The sequence below is a fragment of the Sinocyclocheilus anshuiensis genome, unplaced genomic scaffold, assembly GCF_001515605.1.
Source record: "Sinocyclocheilus anshuiensis isolate Anshui unplaced genomic scaffold, SAMN03320099.WGS_v1.1 scaffold4, whole genome shotgun sequence".
Lineage (NCBI taxonomy): Eukaryota > Metazoa > Chordata > Actinopteri > Cypriniformes > Cyprinidae > Sinocyclocheilus > Sinocyclocheilus anshuiensis.
Genome location: NW_015554075.1, coordinates 1,609,005 through 1,627,550, shown reverse-complemented (window position 1 = coordinate 1,627,550; position 18,546 = coordinate 1,609,005). Strand labels below are relative to the sequence as shown.

The window sequence follows — 18,546 nt, the reverse complement described above, 5'->3', positions numbered from 1 at the left end:
CAGTCAGACTTGATGTGACTTATATATGGAAAAGTTTTGATTAATTCTTATATTGTATTAATTGTCAGCAGATCTAGCATGACGCATTTAATAGGCATTATGAATGCCCAATAAATTACAATAGATGTCGTAAAATTATTACAAAAAGTGTATGTTAATAGAGTGTACATGATTTACCATGTCATATTCGTAGTATCATATTATTAATTGCTACGTAATAGCATTGGCACATTTAAACAGTTAAGTACGATAATGCTGATAGTTTAGTTGAAATAATGTAACCTGCCGCCCTTATCAACATGGCTGCGGTTACGTTCCTGTTTGTGTCGATCACGCGGTTAACATACGATACTCTCATTGGTTTAACCTTCGAAGGCAGAGAAGGAATGTAAAAGAAGTGGATTTCTGCAAGTTGTCGGGATAAACGGACTGTACTTTAGAAGCACAATGAGAGTTGTAATAGGTATATCACTTATATTCATTTTCGCATTGTCACTGCATGATAGCGTAACAAAATAGTTCATTTTGAGTGCTAGTGTGTAACACTTAAGAGCCTCTTGCGATATAAACATAGCTCTGATATTAAAATATTTAAAGAATATGTAAAGTATGTAAAGAGTGAAATATCCTGTCACCTTCTTTGAACGCATGAGATCTTGTTCTTATAGCATGACTGGCTTCATTTATCAGTTGGTTACAGTATAAATGAGAATTTAATTTTGCTTGAGGTGATCTAGCAGTTTAGTAAGTGCTTTAACAGCGCATGCGCGTCTACACGTGCGCGGGATGGTTGCAAACACAATAAGTATGCAAAAATGTCATTACGTAAAAAATGTCATGATTTGATCCAAATTGCTGTACAGTATGGGACAAGACATCTACACTCCATATTCTAGTTGCTATACTGTGAATACAGTTGCATACTTGCCCCCCCCCAACCAACCCCTTTTTTTACCACACTGGCTCTATTTGATTGAAACATTAATAAAGCTTTATGTATTTTTTTCACTGTCATCAGGCGGAGGATCAGGGTTTGTGGGTCGTGAGCTGACACGGTTGTTGAAAAGCAAAGGTCATGAAATCACACTTATATCCAGGCAGCCTGGCCCAGGAAAAATAACATGGGTATGGTTTAACTTACATTTAAGATATGCACTAAAGTCGACTTTTACTTAGTTAATCTATATTTACTTTTAAGTTCAAGCTGAAGTAATACCTTGATATTAACCTGATTACAATGTTATTCAGTATTATAGCAATGATAATGAATTGCTTTGTAATGCCCAGCTCTGGGGTCATTCATGTGTAATGTTAAAATACCTCTTAAAGGTAAAGTTAAATCTAAATGTTGCATTTTGGTAAGTTTGACTGAGGCTTACCTGTCCTAACAGGCTGATGTAGAGTCAGGAGGCCTCCCGCCATGTGAGGGCGCTGTGAATGTAGCAGGGGAGAATATTATGAATCCTTTAAGATGGTAAGGATTTTGTTCATAGTGACAATGTAAATAAGTGATTGCATCAAAATAATGAGTTCTTCTTTTTAATATGGTTATGTTAATATAATTTTAATGTTTTCTCTAGGTGGAATGAAAGTTACAAAAAAGATCTGGTCTCCAGCCGAGTAAACACGACCAGAATTCTTGCCCAAGCTATTGCTGCTTCACCTACTCCACCACATTCATGGGTGCTTGTTACAGGAGTAGGTAAATAACAGGTGTTTTATAGCAAGCTAGACATAATATTATTATATATATTTTGTTTTAAATAATGAATAATAAACACATCTGTCTCCATTTATGTTCATTTATGTTCTCCTCTATACTGATTTGATCAGTTAAGGGAAAAAAGTCAATTATAACGTGAAAGTGACGTGACGTGGCCAAGTATGGTTTTATAATGTAATTCTTAAGGCAGACTTTACATGCAGCTTTTCTCTGATTTTGTCTTCAGCGTGTTATAAACCTAGTCTTCAAACCCAGTACACTGAGGAGAGCGAATGGACACCATTTGACTTCCTGTCTCATTTGGTGAAAGAGTGGGAGGCGGCAGGGCAACTACCTGAAAACAGCGCTAAGAAAACAAGACAAGTGATCATCAGACCAGGTGAATCTAAACAAATGTCTCACCACAGTGCTAGATCTCACCTGCAATGTAACAAAATAACATGTATTAAATTACATTTTAAAATTTGTTAAAATAGAAAAAAATTGTATTAAAATGTTTTAATAATATTTCACAATGTTACTGTATTTTTGATCAAATAAATGCAGCCTTTGTGAGCATAAGAGACTCAAAAACAGAAATAAATCTTACAAACCTTTGTTACAGTAGTGTAATTATGTACTTTCTTCCACTCACCCTCAGGTGCAGTGTTAGGGCGTGACGGTGGCGCCATGAAACAGATGTTGATTCCCTTCTGGCTTGGCCTGGGTGGGACGCTTGGCTCAGGACGACAGCCCTTCCCTTGGATCCATGTGTCAGACCTTGCTGGCATCATTGCCCATGCCTTGGAGCCCAAAGAAGAGCCATCCACAGAGCCAGATGTATTTAATGGAGTTGTGCCTGCACTGAATACCAATTTTGAATTCACTAAGGACTTGGGCAGGACTCTAAAAAGGCCTACTATCTTCCCTGTGCCTGGCTTTTTCTTGGATGTCTTCTTCGGTTCTGAGAGAGCTGTCATCCTCACACAAGGCCAGAAGGTGGTACCCAAGAAAACTCTTGAGTCTGGCTTTGAGTTTCAATATCCAGATCTTACCTCTGCTTTAAAAGAAATTGTTGGATATTAGTAATCAGTCAAAACAGAGAAGAGACCTGAGGAGATTGTGATTTTATTTAAGCAGACAAGTGCAATATATTTCTTATAATATATCATTTTAAATTTAAACTGAGCATATAAAAAATAAAGCTTGCTTGTACTTGCTTGATTTAATGTAGATACTCAGAAATATACATTGTTCTCAGCTCCTTTGTTTGTCCCCCTTAAGAATGAGTCATATCTGTCTGTGTGTACAAAATGAGCACTTCCTTTGTAAATAAATGTTTATATGAAAATTATTGTCCAGCTGTGGTATCTGTGGTATATATATTCCATCATTATATAATCACAGCAGATGTTATGTCTCATGATTTTGAGTGGCTATATTTGACTCATCAGTCTGATCCATGGGGTCATCCTCTACATGGAACATTTACATATTTTTCTACAAAACTCTACTTTTAGAACAAATCAACACATGATAAAATCTATATATGGACACAATTCACTTACACCAACTGTTTAATGTTAGATATACTCAATAAGCTTCTTGAGTGATGTATCACATCACTGACTGCTGTAAAACTGGAAATATGACCAAAATAATAAAAACTTGCTAACCTCTAAACGAATCATGTTTATATATAGCACAAAAGTAAAAACTGGAACTGGTAGCGAAAGTTTTACTATACAAAATCCTGCACATATAGGCCTATGAAAATACTCAAAATACTACTGGGACGTTGACTTTTCTGGTGGTGTAGTATAGTATACTCCATGTAAAAGTATTGAAAACTTTAAAAACTTTTATAATTATTATGCATGGAGCTATTAGGACATGGGATTTAAAATAATCCCAAACTAAAAACTAGCAAAGCCAAGGGTGTTTAAAAAATTGTGAAAATTTTAAATGTACAGCTTCTCTTATTAGTTTATTCCTAAAGGTGTATGTATTATTTTAAATCGTTTTTTTTTTAATGCAAGAAATTTGGTTGGCAACGAGTCCGTTTCTGCTTGTTTCAATAGTATTTTCTTAATAAAATAGATAATTTCATGATATAATGTTTTATATTCCAAAATATAATTCTGAAAACATAGAGCTTTAAATTTGTATACATGTTGTATGTTTAGAAAAAAGGGCCAATGATACGTCATGCATAAACTACCCAATCACTGCGAAAGCATTTACATAAACACCACCCTTAACGTTCGGCCTGAGAATAGTGTGCAATATTTTAACTAAAAACCAAACAATTATCTGGGAAACGAAGCTGACATGAAATGTCTTACAAATATACGTCTTATAAATGTTTTACTTTTCGCCGCCCTAAATGACTCACCGTCATTGTAAAGAGTCGCACAGTCGCGAGGTTAAATAAAGAGGTACACCCTACGTTATACACCGGAGTGGAAGGAAGCTCACTGTAGAGGTCACAAACGGAGTGCTCGTCACTCGACCAATCATCTCGGGGAAGGTCTGAGACGACAGCCAATCGCTGTCCTCACAGGACATCATCTGAACAGATGAGCGAGCGCACAGAAAACATGAGTCAGGGCGCGGTGTTCTCGTACGAGACGTTGAGTCCCGCGCAGTTTCGGCGGATCAACTGATGCGATCCCGGCCGACTTGGAAACACTCGCGGCTGGCTAATGAGTTCAATGTGTGAGCTAGTACAAGATACTAGAACCTAATTCAGACTACTCTCCCTCCGCTCTTTTGCGCTAATATCTTTAGAATTTTGCAAATTAAGACATATGATATTGATATGATACAAGAATTATGACAGTGACATATACTCACCCGTTGCACGCCTTTAAAACATAAAGCCACGTGGCATCTTGTACATTTAACATACATTCGGCTGCCTAGTAAATACATGTTTATTCACGATGATCAAAATCAACAACAAATTAGATATTTGATTAAATTAACACTGGTCACAGTATGCTCATGTGGTCGTCGGCAATACGACTTCAAAATAAATCCGTCTAGAAACGAGCTCAATGCTCAGTTCGTTCCCAGACAAAAGGTCCGCGCTAATATATTTTTGGCGCCATTCGGTACACCGAAGTAGAGATCTTAAATCTTAGGTAGGTGCTGAAAACCATATAAATAATGTGATTATTTAAATTTTGATGTATATTATGTTGTAACATTTCTCTAAAGTTGTTTTGACGCAATATCCATGGTTATGGGATGATGAGGAGGAAGTAGATAGAAACTCAAATGATATGAGTCATCATATATTCATTCACCACGTTTCTGGATAACTCAGTTTATGTAATACTTGCGTAATACGTAAACCAACGGTGCAGGAAACGTTTCCTCTCATTTCAGCTGTTTTATGGAAAGCATGCGACGAACAAGAAGTTGCCGGGGCAAGTCTGTGGCAGATTCAGGCAGTGAAGCTTCTGAGGCGAAGACGGGTATGAATTCACTTTCAGTGAACATGCCAAAACAGCTCAAAGTTTCATAACCAGCATTTAAAGTATGTTAGTCAAGCACTGAAAACTGACAAATATTGCACATTCACACCAATTGCTTTTTCAAGTAAATATGTGTAAATCCACAGCCACACCAATTTGATCGTGTTTAATCTCTAAATCACTTTGATTGTATAGGTGTGACACTGTTTTAGTTTTAGATATTCATATTTCACATAATGATTACTGAATATTTCATTCTTTTCAGTTTGGCAGTGGAAGGGGGACGAAGGTGAGTGGGAACCGTATCCTCCAGAGGTCTGTGTCCAGCTGGATACAGCAAAGCAGGCCGGTGAAAAGTCGGTGTCACTGGAAATCGGACCTGGTTATGAGGTGGATCTTGTGAAAATGACTCAGACTAATACTGTCACCAAGTACAAACGAAAAATACGCCTTCAGAAAGTGAAGTCAGGTATGTCTGTGTGTACCTGTGTCTGATGTTGCATCAGTATCTGTCACAGAAATCTAATAGCTGCTTATTTATTGCATTGCAGAAGATGCAAATGAAGGGGATGCTTTGAATGGCAAAAATGGAGCTGCAGGTGTTGTTCAGGTTAAAAAAGAAGAGAAAGAGGAGCAACCGGTTTCTAAGAAGAGACGCAAAGAAGGGAAAAGTCAGAGAGCGAACAAAGCCAAGCCCGTTGTAAAAGAAGAGAGTGAAGGTGATGCTTCTTTGATAGATGAACTTCCTTTGACTTTTCTTTTTGTCTGATGTTACCAATCCCTCTTAGTTTTCAACCCCTCTCCTTCAATCACCTGTCAAATTGAGACCACTTTCCACAATCCATTCAATTCCCATTGGACAGAATTTGTCCTGTCCTACATTTTTTTAATATATTGGTTGAATATCTTTCACTCTCAAATGCATCACATCACATTACATAAGTTTCAGATTGACTTTAACTATTGTTTTTTTTTTTCCCGCTCATGTTCTGAAGAAGAGGTTGTGAAGACGGTCATTATGAAAGGAAAAGCCCCGGTTGATCCAGAATGCAAATCTAAAATTGGAAAGGCAATTACCTTAAATGCATCATAGGTTCATGTGAAGTGAAATTACTGTACAACATTTGACTATTGTGCAATCACCTTTAAAACTTTTAAAACATCACTATTCTTCTAGATATAGACTTTGTTTTCTTCAGTGCATTCTTCTCATTATATTTCTTATTTTTGATTATTTACAGGCCCACGTCTACAGTGAGGGGGCTGATGTATATGATGTAATGCTGAATCAGGTGAATATTGAAGATATAACATTTTGTTCAAAAGTTTGGGGTCGATAAGATTTTCTTTGTGTAAGGCTCCTATGCTTACCAAGGTTGCATTTATTTGATCAAAAACAGTAATATTGTGAAATATAATTTAAAAGTAATTATCTTATTTTCAACAGCCATTACTCCAGTCTTCAGTGTCACATGATCATTCAGAAATCGTTCTAATAGGTTGATTTGGTGCTCAAGAAAAATTTCTTATTAGTAACAATGTTGAAAACAGTTGCTTAATATTTTTGTATAGAAAATAGAAAGTTCAAAAGAACAACATTTATTTGAAATAGAGATCGTTTGTAAAATTATAAATGGCTTAAACTGTAAATTCTGATCAGTGTAATGCTTCCTTGCTGAATAAACGCCTTTCATTCTACAAATAAAAATGTCTTTCTTTCTTTAAAAAAACAACAACATATTGACCCTAAACTTGTGAATGTTTGTGTATATGAAAACAATGTGCAGCATATGACATTGTGTGATATCCTTTTCTTTGGCTTTTAACTGTTACAGACTAATCTTCAGTTCAACAACAATAAATATTACCTGATTCAGCTTCTTCAGGATGACAATGGAAAAACTTACAGCGTTTGGATGAGGTGGGGACGAGGTGTGTACCGAAACACGTCAGATGCTCTTCACCAGGCTGGCCTTTATTATCATGACACATTATCATCCATGTTCTTGTGTTTTTCTCTTCAGTGGGTAAAGTAGGACAAAACAGCTTGGTTAACTGTGGGGGGAATCTTGCTCAGGCCAAAGATGCGTTCAAAAAGAAGTACATTTTTTAAATTAATCCATGTTATTTACTCATATAAGATATAAGAAAGATTTTGCTTATAATCTGCTTATATGCAGATTCTTTGACAAGACCAAAAATGAGTGGGAGCATCGAGCAAATTTTGAGAAAGTTGCAGGAAAATATGACATGGTATTCGTAGACTACAGCACTGAAGACAAGGTAAAAAGTCCTCAATACCACATGATCCATTGCTCTGCATTACATTTGTTTCATTCCTCACTGTAGTAATTTTTCCTCTCATCAGGAGAAGGACAAGGCTGTAGTATCCTCTCCTCCTGAAATAAAGCCCTGCCAGCTGAACAGCAAGGTCCAGTCTCTCCTAGAGCTTATATGTGACCTCAAAGCCATGGAAGAGTGTGTGCTAGAAATGAAGTTTGACACCAAAAAAGCCCCACTCGGTGAGTGTGTGTGCATTTGTGTACCAAACTGATGGAATTAATCTTGTATATTCTTAGTGATGATGAATGCATTCAAGCTAAACAACACAAACATTTTTATATGATAAAATTGCAAATGAAAACCATTAAATTATTTTGTTTTTTGCTAAAGGAAAACTAACAACAGAGCAAATTCGAGCAGGCTATGCCTCTTTGAAGAGGATCGAGGAGTGTTTAAAGAAAAAGAAGAGTAATAAGGAACTCTTGGATGCATGCAACCAGTTTTACACTCGCATTCCCCATGACTTTGGGTAAGTTAGACTACCATTCAAAGGCTTTGAGTCAGGTCAGTTATTTAGCAAGGATACATCAGTTGATCAAAAGTCACAGTCAAGACTTTATAATGTTAACATTTTTTCAAATAAATCCTGTTCTTTTAAAAACTGGAGAAATGGCTGCTAAAAATTCAGCTTTTTCATCACAGGAATAAATGACATTTTAAAGTATATTAAAATAGAAAACATTCATTTTAAATTGTACTAACATTTCATAATATTGCTGCTTTTTGATCAAATGAATGCAAACTTGGCAATCATGAGAGACCTTTTTCAAACACATACACACACAAATCTTCCTGAGGCTAAATTTTTTAACAATAGTGTGGCTAATATGGTTTAATGACTACTTGATGTTCATTCAGGTTGCGGACACCCCCCATAATACGCACAGAGGATGAGCTAAAGGAGAAAATTGCTTTGCTTGAGGTGCGACATTGTAATTGCTGCTCAATATTGCTGATGTTGAATGGTTAGAATTGATTGACAGTTTATATTTCACTGCATTCACATGTTTATAGTCATGTTTTTTGTCTTTTAGGCTTTAAGTGACATCCAGATAGCAGTGAAAATGGTTCAGTCTAGTATTCAGAATGATGAGCATCCTTTGGACAGACAGTATCAGTCTCTACGATGTCGACTGCAGCCACTGGATTCTAACAGCAATGAATACAAGGTACAGTGTGGGACTTAACTCTTTTATGGCTGAAGTACAATATAATATTAATAGTAGAATTTTGGATGGTGGATGTTAACTAGTCTGTTTAAATATGCAGTTTTAGACACAAACTCTCTGTCTTTGTGAAGGTTGTAGAGAAATATCTTCAGTCCACTCATGCACCCACCCATTCTGACTACACAATGACAATTCTGGACATCTTTACTGTGGAGAGAGAGGGCGAGAAGGACAACTTCTGCTCTGAGATGGAAAACAAGTACCAAACCACCTTCCTCAATTATACTTCATCAATTATGTTATGCTCTATGTAAACAGGAACTCCCTTAAATTCTGGTCTAGTGTGTGCCTCATCTGATTTCACTGAATTACAGCAATCATATTTCAGATAGTACACGTTGTTTTTGTTGTTGTGGATGCTAGAATGCTCCTGTGGCATGGTTCCCGTCTGTTGAACTGGGTGGGGATCCTGAGTCAGGGGCTGCGAGTGGCCCCTCCAGAGGCTCCAGTGACCGGATTCATGGTGAGACGCAGAGATATACTGAATCATACAAATAATATCAATATAATATCGGCTCCCACCATTACAACATTCTTTTTAAAAGCAATGGACTACAACAATTCAAACCAATATAATTTTGTAACTTTTCCTCCCCCTCAAGTTTGGTAAGGGGATCTACTTTGCAGACATGTCATCTAAAAGTGCCAATTACTGCTTTGCCAATCAGAAGAACAACCAAGGACTCTTGTTGCTGAGCGAGGTTGGTTTTTTGTATCTAAACATGAAAAGATCTGCTCCCACTTCCAGAATATTTTTGTGGAAACTGATACTTTGATGAATAGAAAGTTGGATACATAGAAAAGGACAGCATTCATTTAGGGAGTATATTTGAGTAAAAACTGCTACAGTGATGTAACTTATTTTTAAAAGATATAAAAGCTAAAATGATTACAAGCTACTGATTACAGGAAAAAGTAACTTCAATATTTTGTTCACAGGTTGCCCTTGGGAATAGTAATGAACTTTTGGATGCAGATTACAGTGCTGACCAACTGCCTTCTGGGAAACATAGCACAAAAGGCCTGGGGCAAACTGCGCCTGACCCAAACAACTATGTTGCGTTGTGAGATTGCGTTTCGATTTTCTTTTTTATGTTTTACATGATTAAGTCATAAGTGCTGTACTGAAGATTTTTTTCTCGTTCTCTCTCAGGGATGGTGTGACCGTACCCATGGGGCCCTCGGTGAAGACCGGGGTGGGGCAGAAGGGAGGTTACACCCTGCTTTATAACGAGTACATTGTTTATAACCCTGCTCAGATACAGATGAAGTATCTCCTCCGAGTTCAGTTTAACTTTTCTTCGCTGTGGTGAGGCAGTCTGGATTCTTTACATTTAGAACAGGTTTTACAGGTGAAGGACCTACACTATAGTTATACTGTATGTAGCTCATGTGTTCATGAACTTAAATAGACTTAAACATATTGTTCTGTAAATGTCTGTTGTAACTTCAATAGCTATCTGAAGTTGAGTAATTTCCGTTGACATAAATGGAATATTGCAATTATTAATCAAAATAAAATAAAATAATATTACATTTTCTACTGTTATACTGTGTTATATATGATTTTGTTTACGTTTTTCTCTAAATCTGTGAAATACAAACAACAGAATCTATTAGTTTGGTAGAATGTATATGACTTTATTACACTGAAGCATAAATTGAGTAGCAGTACATCAAAATTAATATAAGGGGGAATGAGTGTAAGATGAAAAAGCTGATAAATTCAATATTTACATGATGATTGTAGAAATACACCTTTATTTAGTCATGTTTTGTGTGAGAGAGAGTATATTAATGGGCCTCATGAGTATTGAGAGTATTTCTGTGTAAATCGATATTTACTATGTAAATACCACTTTCTGTTTAATTTGCATATGAATGGTTGTATGAGCACTTTACACAAAATTGTGTTCTGCTGCATGAATATATTATATATGTCTATGCATAAACATTGCTTTAGTTCATGGAGTCCACCCCAAATCAAGATGTAGAGAAATATCACAATGATATCCACGTAAAAGAACAACATATATTATATGAGTAAAAATGTCTAATTTAAAAATAGTGATAATCATTATTATAAAAGCTACTCTAGCATTGGAGTAGTTCGAACCAAAGCTTTTGATTTAGAAAATAAGTGGTTTACAGTGAAGCAAATGTCAGCAATTTGTTGCCTGTACATTTAAGCACCAGAATGCACCATTTAATGTGGAAATACTGGGTCTTGATCGAATTAATATTGCATCAGATGTTATCACTGTGTTTTCAGAGTTCACTTAATAGATGTTAGATTAACAAGTGAACAGATCTAAATGAACAGTCTTCATGAATGAATGTTTTTGTTTCACACAGGCTGAGGTTGGTTTTATCCTCTTACTACATGGTAATGTGTAGACATGTAACCATATCTACATTTTTGTAAACACTTAAGTTACTAGTGTTCAAAAAGTTTCACATCATGTCTAAATTTATTCCTGCAGGACTGTTTGAATGACACATGAATCCAACACCCAGAAAAAAACCCAGGTTGGTCTAGAAAAACTGGTTGAAGTACAGCTTTAAAGACTATGTAGTTTACTTTAAGGTTAGGTATAATTCTCCCTAAAGGAATGTAATTTCAAACTTGTATACTGTTTCTTTTTAAGGTGAACACACACAAAAAAACTTGAAGCGAAGCGTTCACGAAGCCTAGTATATGATCGAACTACACCATCTCTTTCTCAAAATCTCCATTAACACAGTTCAAAAGAAAAGTTAATCTGCGGTGAAAGGCTATTTAAAGCATTAAATGCACCTAAATAGAGACAGTTATATGCTACTTGGGCATTCTTTAACTGAGCCACAATACAATGTAACTTTGAATGACCTTTCTTACCTTGAAATATCAGTTTCAAAATAATTCTGATGGTACACTGACTTCTAATAAGGCGAATGGCTTCTCTTTCTTTCCCTCGTTCCAATGTTGTTTTTTGAGCGGGTAAAAATTCAAGTCTATAGCTACCACAAAGAATTGCACTCACTTACAGGTGCATCTCAATAAATTAGAATGTCGTGCATTGGAGAATACGTCGAACATAAATAAAGAAACGAAGTTGCTTGTCAGATTTCCCTAACAAGCAACCATATTTTTTAAAAATAAGCCCAAAAACCCGCAACCCTCCCGCGACCTGGGATTTTTTTCACGCAACTTTACAAGAAAATAAGCCCAAAATCGCGTATAATTCGCGGATTTGGCAACTATGGTCAACAGGGGTTAAATTGGGATTTGTTGTGTGTGGGGTGGGATTGGTCTCTGTGGTTTCAGGCTTTTGAAAAGGACAAAAACACTGTAACAATTGTATGTTGGTATTTGCTGAAAATCATATTTTCTCTCGTCCTCTCTGTTGTCTTATTTAGAGCTTGACATACATGATCACAATGAACTGTAAGTGTCATTGTATTGAAAGTTATTGTATTAAGATTCTTTAGAATATTTCTTTTGTGTTCACTGGAAGAAATAAACGCAGAGATTTTGAATGACACGAGGAAGGCTACACCCTTTATTACAATGAATATTATTATTACCCATGTGCCCATATTACCCATATTACCTGCCCGGCCACTTAGTTCCATATCTTTTTCACACTCTGGTAAGGCAGAGAGTCTCAATCATTTAACCTACTATTTAAAGTAAATAACAAAGATACAGTCAGTCAATTACCTAACCAAAACATATACATAACTGATAAATTCATGAGATTGTTTAGAGATTTTTTTTTTTGTCTGAGAATTAATTGTCTTTTGACTGTGTCAGTGTAAATGGAATATTATATTATTGTTTTTAATAATAAAAATAATGTGCTATATTTATATGCAATATACATTTTAGTATTACTTTTTACTTGCATAGGCAATTAAAATATGATTTTGTTGAAATAAACTGAATTTATTGATTTAAGCAGTCACATTACAGGGACATATGTGTTAGTAGTTCATGATTCACATCAGTGGGATGTTTATCACATTTATAACATTTAAGGCATTTTACAAAAGGTTCTTGTGATCAACAAATTGTAAGACTGCAATTTATAAATATGTTTATCTACAAAAAAAAAAAAAAAATGAAAAGAGTGCATCTCAAAAAAATACAAACAACAAGATACAAGTACCGTGATCAGTGAACCAGTAGAGAGAGCATAGCAGTGATGTAAGAATATTTGAGGTCAGAAGGTTGAATATCAGCCGGCATGTGCAGATTGGGAGTGCCACAAGTTATGCATGTGTGAATTTAATTTTTGGAGCTCCCACCCAAAATCATAAGTATGTAGAGGAATATCATAATGATATCCAGGTAGATAATTAAAGCAGCATAGACATACTCTTCAGGATTAAGGCTGTATGTTTGTCTGCCCATCACCAGCTGACAGTCCACTGCCAGAAACTACATGAGAGAAAGAGAAACACTGGTAACAGTGAGACACAAATTACATCATACTTTCTTAAGTGGTTAGTATTATTAAATGTTGATCATGCTTTACCAAGGCGTAAAGAAGAGCTCCCAGACATCCATAGACAATTTGCAGAACACTGGAGTAGAAAAAGATGCTGAAGAATCCAAACATGAGTAAGTCGACAGACAGTATGAGCAGAATACCATTACAAACTGTGAAGTCCAAGCGAGTCTGAAAGGATCACAGCAAAGGAAATGAGTTAAGAGGTTGCAGAGCAACTATATAAAGTCAGGTTATGCTTTTCTGAATTAGTCTTTCAGGGTTTTCTTTTATCTAACGCACTGAGGTAATTCAGTGCTTTAAATTACATTTAGCTAACTTTAACTTAAAACTAGCTGATGTCAGATTAGTGTAATTTATAGAGAAACTGAACACACCTGGGCAGAGAAAATGATGATGGTGAATGAGATGACAAGAGTTGATCCTAAAGCGATGATCACAGCACTTGTGTTGTGATATGAGGCTATAGTTCCCACCATGTAGGACAGACTCAGCGTAACCACTGACTGCAGGCAATAATAGGGCATGTTAGGCCTATCAAAGGCATAGCCTATAATTAAAGTGTTGAGTGTAATAACATTGCATTTTGATTTCTGATCAAGACATAGAAGTACCAACTGGAACCACACAAGTACACAAATAATCCCTTATAAACAAGTAATTTGTCAAGCCATTTTTAATAAATAAAATGCATTATTAGAAATAATTTGACTTTACAAATGTATTTATTTCTAGCTTACAATTTAAAAAAATGACATAAAATGCAACCTGAATAGACAAATGCACAAATAAGAGGTCTGAAACACAATCACGTGTCGTCTAGGGAAATGTTATAAACTATCATTTTTCATTAACGCAAGTAACCTGTTAAGCATGCGCGAAGTCAGCAAGCCAGCATAAAAGTGACCCTGGACCACAAAACCAGTCATAAGGGTCAATTTTTTGAAATTGATATTTATACATCATCTGAAAGCTGAATAAATAAGCTTTCCATTGATGTATGGTTTGTTAGGACAGGACAATATTTGGCCGAGATGCAACTATTTGAAAATCTGAATCTGAGGGTGCAAAAAAATCAAAATACAGAGAAAATCGCCTTTACAGATGTCCAAATGAACTTCTTAGCAATGCATATTACTAATCAAAAATTAAGTTTTGATATATTTACAGTAGGAAATTTACAAAATATCTTCATGGAACATGATCTTTACTTAATATCCTAATGATTTTTGGCATAAAAGAAAAATCGATAATCTTGACCCATACAATGTTTTTTTGGCTATTGCTATATAACCCAGCGACTTGAGACTGGTTTTGTGGTCCAGGGTCACAAAAGAGATGTAGGAAAGCCCTTATATGGACATGTTTAGGCACGTTTTATACAAATGATATAGCTGGAATGTGCTCACTTACTTAATAATTCGGATTCATTCATATTAAAAGGAATGTAAGAGCAAATTCTGCTGTAAATATGGTGGAAAGTCTGTGAGAATTTTTCTGTGCACATAAATAGGTACAATAGGTATGAATTTATTAGTGAATTGGCCCTACTTTTCTATGATCTAATGTAAAAGCTATTCAGGACATCACAGCTCTTTGGAAAATGCTATTATGATTAGTAATCGCTGCATTTTGTGGTCATTTTTAATAACAAATGTTAAACCCTTTTAATTGACTTTTATCCCAGGCAACTGACTTCCTCAATAGCTATGCTTGTATTTTCATATATCTAATCAACTTTTTTTCTCACAAATCAATATTTCATGTCCATTCATTTGGCCGAATAATAAGCAAGATATGAGCTGATGTAGAGTCAGCATTATAACAACCTCTTCACCCTGTTTATTTTTCTGATGATACCTGCTGTACATAATGCTCACATAAACCTTTATATTTCGGCCACTGCACTTACAGAGGAAATACAGGCTGCACCAGTCTGTTGTGGTCATGGAGAGGAAGTAACCAAGTTACAAAATGCAATGGCTGACTTAAAGGAAGGAGATTTTTTTTTCCTGGGTCAACCTATATAGCATAGAAGATGTTGATTTATATGTGTATGTATTAACATAGTTTAAGAGCGTAGGCAAACTCATTTGCAGTGCTTATTGGCACTAAAGTGTTTTTTTTGCTGCAATTAGCTTTTTTTCAGTTCTCTGACTGGTGGAGATATCTTTGTAGAATCATGAGTAAAGTAATTTTTCACTAGGAATTCCTGTGTTGGATGGTTATTTAAAAAATAAGTCAAAACAATGTGGGCTGCTGTCTTCAACAAAAGCATATACCATCGAATAACAACATTGAAAATCAGTTACCCTATAGAGAAAATGAATGTGATTTTTACTTGCACTCTATTTTGATAGAAAAGTTCATCATCTCCTAACTGTAGGCGGCTACAGTATGTGTCACACAGCATGAAGACACATATTAACACACAGACACTCACCAGTCCCAGCAGGTTCCAGGGATGTGTGCGACTGAATGTGGAAAACACAGCAAGACATGTGCCCACTACTGCAAAGATAATGTAAGAACTGAGGTACACCCAGATGTTACTCTGAACCGCTGCCTTGACTGTGTTTGAGAAGGTGAACACACAGACGACAGTGAAAGTGGCTAGTAACTGAATTGTTACCACACTGAACACCTGCGTGGGTAGAGAGAGATTGGAAATGACAATGAGGACCAGCATTCAGAGCAATCATAATATTTACGATGGCATGCAAATCACAGAAATGCTCACCTTTCTGATAAATGCTTTCCGAACAGTATCATCCTCAAATGATGACACAAACATCGGACATTCCTCAGGTGGGAATACAGCTATTAAAAAAGAAAAATATTATTACTGTGATGACATTCATGTCATTCGATGGTTATTTTGGTTTTGTCGTAATTTTAAGTAAATGTTAGATGGATAATTCAGTGAAATAAAACACCTGCTGGGTCTGGATTCGGTTCTTCTGCTTTGCTGATGCCGGTCTCTTCTGGCGGCAGGTTGGGTGGGATGAAGCTGACTGGCACAGGAACGGGTTGAGGGTACATGACAGGCCCCGTAGGATAAGGAGGAGGCATGTATGGCGGTGGGGCATACATTGGTGCTGTCGCTGCATGGCTAGGATCATTCTCAGGCGCAGGTTTTTGGCTCTCTATATCCGTCATCCTAAACAAGATGTGGTTAGTTGAGATTGCATTGTCAGAATGTCAAAACAACAGGAAAAGATGTTTCCACTTTGGGGTGGACTTTTATGAGTCAAAGAAAAAAAAAATATGTAGAAAAAGCATCACAGTGCACAGGAAATGGTAGGGTCTGCAATGTTTGTTTGCTATTGTGGGGTTTGTTATAGTTCCATTATAGTTCCATATCTTATATTTAACTTATAGGTGAAGATAGAAATAAATTGACAATGATCCTGAGAGTACTGATATAAGATATATTGATAAAAGAAACTGAAATTTTCCAGTTTTTTTTTTTAGTGTAAGAAGGGAATAGGATCATAGTAACATTTTTACAAATTGTGACCCTGTCTGTGAAATCCAGGCTAAAGTCTCAAAATCTAATTATGAGATAAATAGCATCAATGTTTGATTTCAACCATTAATTTGACTAGGATTTCAATCTTTGACATGGCCTTACTCAGTCAATATTAAAGATATAAAGGTTATATTTTCACAGAATGTTCTACATCTTTATGAAGGATGATTTTATGTGTAAATCAGTAAATCACAAAAAAAAAAAAAAAAGCTGGGTTTTCACATTTCCTTCTCAACTCAGTAAGAAGTTTACACACAATCTGTTAGCACAGCAGGAAACTTTTTTTTTTTTTTTTTTGCAAAAGTATAATAGTACACTTTTATTAGAAGTAAATGTATCCTTACTATTTTTAGATTGGAAAAAGACAAGATATATTTTTTAAAAGGGTTGCATAGTGCAAGCTTTAAGACTGCATATGCTAAGCTGCACCACTTTAACATATTTGTGTATTGTTTTACTGTTGACCTAAATCTGTAGCATTGCAGTTCATTTGAATTAGAAATGCTGAGTGGATTACAAATGGGCCAAATCCTCAATTGGTTGACTAAAAGTTGATCAAAGAGACAAAGTGTGCAACATTCAGTGTTAAAAGCTGGCTTTTGTTCTCATTCGTATTTCAGCTGATGTTATCACTTTATTTCTAAAGGGTTTACTGATTGATTATAATTAGATCAAATTTATTTGACAGATTAGTAAGTTATTTTCTATTTAGAACAATCGATTTCTGCATGCACAAAAATAATATTGATATTTTATAGTATCATATACATAACTTAAAAAAAAAAAACTTACCTGGATTCTTCTTACCCTCAGTGTGGTCTGGTGTGAAGTCTGAGCTCTCAGCGATCTCAGATGTTTAATGCCTCACCTTTGTTTCACACAGACTGAAGTAGGTTCCACATCCTCCTATTACATCATTTACAAAAAAACCACTCTGTGGAAAATCTGTTGTGAAGTTGTTCACACAATTGACCAAAAAGTTGCTTATTGTAAAAGTTCACACCACTAGCTTCCCTTCTGTGTCCACTTTTTGAACTGGTGCATTTTTATGACTCCCCCACCATTAAATGACCACCATAAATATGCAATCTTTAAGCGGTTGTACTCTTGTTTGACACACAAATAGGCAAATCCTAAAATCTTGACTAGGCAAGCTTGTGTACATTTGCAGATATAAAGCAAAATGCTAGACTTTCTAGCACAGTCTTAGTATTATTGCAAAAGTTCGTTCACTTTGACGGTTTGTCTGTTGTGTGTGTATGGGGGTTTTAGCAGGGTTAACATGTTTCACAAATTCGACCACAAAATGCAAGTGCAACAAGAGCTGTCGAAATATAGGTTATACAGGATTTTGACACTTCATGGCAAACCCCACTTAACTCAGGAACAAGTGCTTCCTTTTTAACAGAATTCAAAATGTTTACCATAAAACGAATATGAAATTAATGTGACACTACAACCTTTTAAACAAAAGGAAGTAAAGGAAACAGCTTCCACAATCATAAATCCATGGTCAAATTAGAATTTAACCATATAGCAGTCAATTTTCTTATTCACAACTAAGGTTATATTGACATAAATTTCAGTATAATATGTACATGTAATATATTTCCATGAGCAAAGATGATCCAGAGCACAAAGACCATCACACTTAAGCATATTTATTGTAAAAAATACATATAAAAACAAATTTTCAGACATACAAAAGATTTATAGGCATTGGAAACAGCATCATGGACAAACAAAACACAAAGCCATTTTGAAA

The 18,546-nt window shown here is 35.6% G+C and overlaps 3 protein-coding genes across 4 annotated transcripts; 2 read left to right on the top strand and 1 right to left on the bottom strand.

The window, feature by feature from the left end:
- Positions 1–335: 335 nt before the first annotated feature.
- On the top strand, positions 336–3,039 carry LOC107668982 (epimerase family protein SDR39U1-like). 2 transcript variants are annotated; one of them, XM_016461064.1, is made up of 6 exons: positions 336–463; positions 1,019–1,143; positions 1,392–1,474; positions 1,581–1,702; positions 1,950–2,102; positions 2,364–3,039. In XM_016461064.1, the coding sequence occupies exons 1-6, from the start codon at positions 448–450 to the stop codon at positions 2,786–2,788; spliced, it is 924 nt and encodes a 307-aa protein (XP_016316550.1). In that variant the 5' UTR covers positions 336–447; the 3' UTR covers positions 2,789–3,039. The 2 variants fall into 2 exon arrangements, with proteins under 2 accessions (XP_016316550.1, XP_016316551.1); XM_016461065.1 differs by having other exon boundaries at positions 342–463; positions 1,019–1,125; positions 2,364–3,038.
- A 1,717-nt stretch (positions 3,040–4,756) lies between these two features.
- Positions 4,757–10,267, top strand: LOC107668981 (poly [ADP-ribose] polymerase 2-like). The gene is made up of 18 exons (XM_016461062.1): positions 4,757–4,848; positions 5,096–5,184; positions 5,450–5,653; positions 5,736–5,903; positions 6,180–6,253; positions 6,426–6,476; positions 7,020–7,116; positions 7,209–7,284; positions 7,365–7,467; positions 7,553–7,706; positions 7,858–7,996; positions 8,386–8,449; positions 8,562–8,696; positions 8,828–8,955; positions 9,120–9,219; positions 9,359–9,457; positions 9,696–9,820; positions 9,910–10,267. Exons 2-18 carry the CDS (start codon positions 5,103–5,105, stop codon positions 10,067–10,069), a joined length of 1,959 nt encoding a protein of 652 aa, XP_016316548.1. The 5' UTR covers positions 4,757–4,848; positions 5,096–5,102; the 3' UTR covers positions 10,070–10,267.
- Positions 10,268–12,717: 2,450 nt separating this feature from the next.
- Positions 12,718–17,629, bottom strand: LOC107668935 (protein lifeguard 1-like). The gene is made up of 7 exons (XM_016460993.1): positions 17,574–17,629; positions 16,186–16,409; positions 15,990–16,069; positions 15,693–15,893; positions 13,627–13,755; positions 13,277–13,420; positions 12,718–13,179 (listed from the first exon to the last, which is right to left on the bottom strand). The coding sequence occupies exons 2-7, from the start codon at positions 16,406–16,408 to the stop codon at positions 13,027–13,029; spliced, it is 930 nt and encodes a 309-aa protein (XP_016316479.1). The 5' UTR covers position 16,409; positions 17,574–17,629; the 3' UTR covers positions 12,718–13,026.
- Between the last annotated feature and the right edge of the window lie 917 nt (positions 17,630–18,546).

Coding starts and splice junctions, on each gene's coding strand:
- LOC107668982 (XM_016461064.1), top strand. Junction 1,144..1,391: donor GGGTATGGTTTAACTTACAT/TTAAGATATGCA, acceptor CTGTCCTAACAG/GCTGATGTAGAGTCAGGAGG. Junction 2,103..2,363: donor ACAAGTGATCATCAGACCAG/GTGAATCTAAAC, acceptor ACTCACCCTCAG/GTGCAGTGTTAGGGCGTGAC.
- LOC107668981 (XM_016461062.1), top strand. CDS start 5,103: ATGGAAAGCATGCGACGAACAAGAAGTTGCCGGGGCAAGTCTGTGGCA. Junction 7,285..7,364: donor AAAGATGCGTTCAAAAAGAA/GTACATTTTTTA, acceptor GCTTATATGCAG/ATTCTTTGACAAGACCAAAA. Junction 9,821..9,909: donor CCAAACAACTATGTTGCGTT/GTGAGATTGCGT, acceptor GTTCTCTCTCAG/GGATGGTGTGACCGTACCCA.
- LOC107668935 (XM_016460993.1), bottom strand. CDS start 16,408: ATGACGGATATAGAGAGCCAAAAACCTGCGCCTGAGAATGATCCTAGC. Junction 16,070..16,185: donor ACCGAATCCAGACCCAGCAG/GTGTTTTATTTC, acceptor CTTTTTTAATAG/CTGTATTCCCACCTGAGGAA. Junction 13,421..13,626: donor TCATCATTTTCTCTGCCCAG/GTGTGTTCAGTT, acceptor TGATCCTTTCAG/ACTCGCTTGGACTTCACAGT.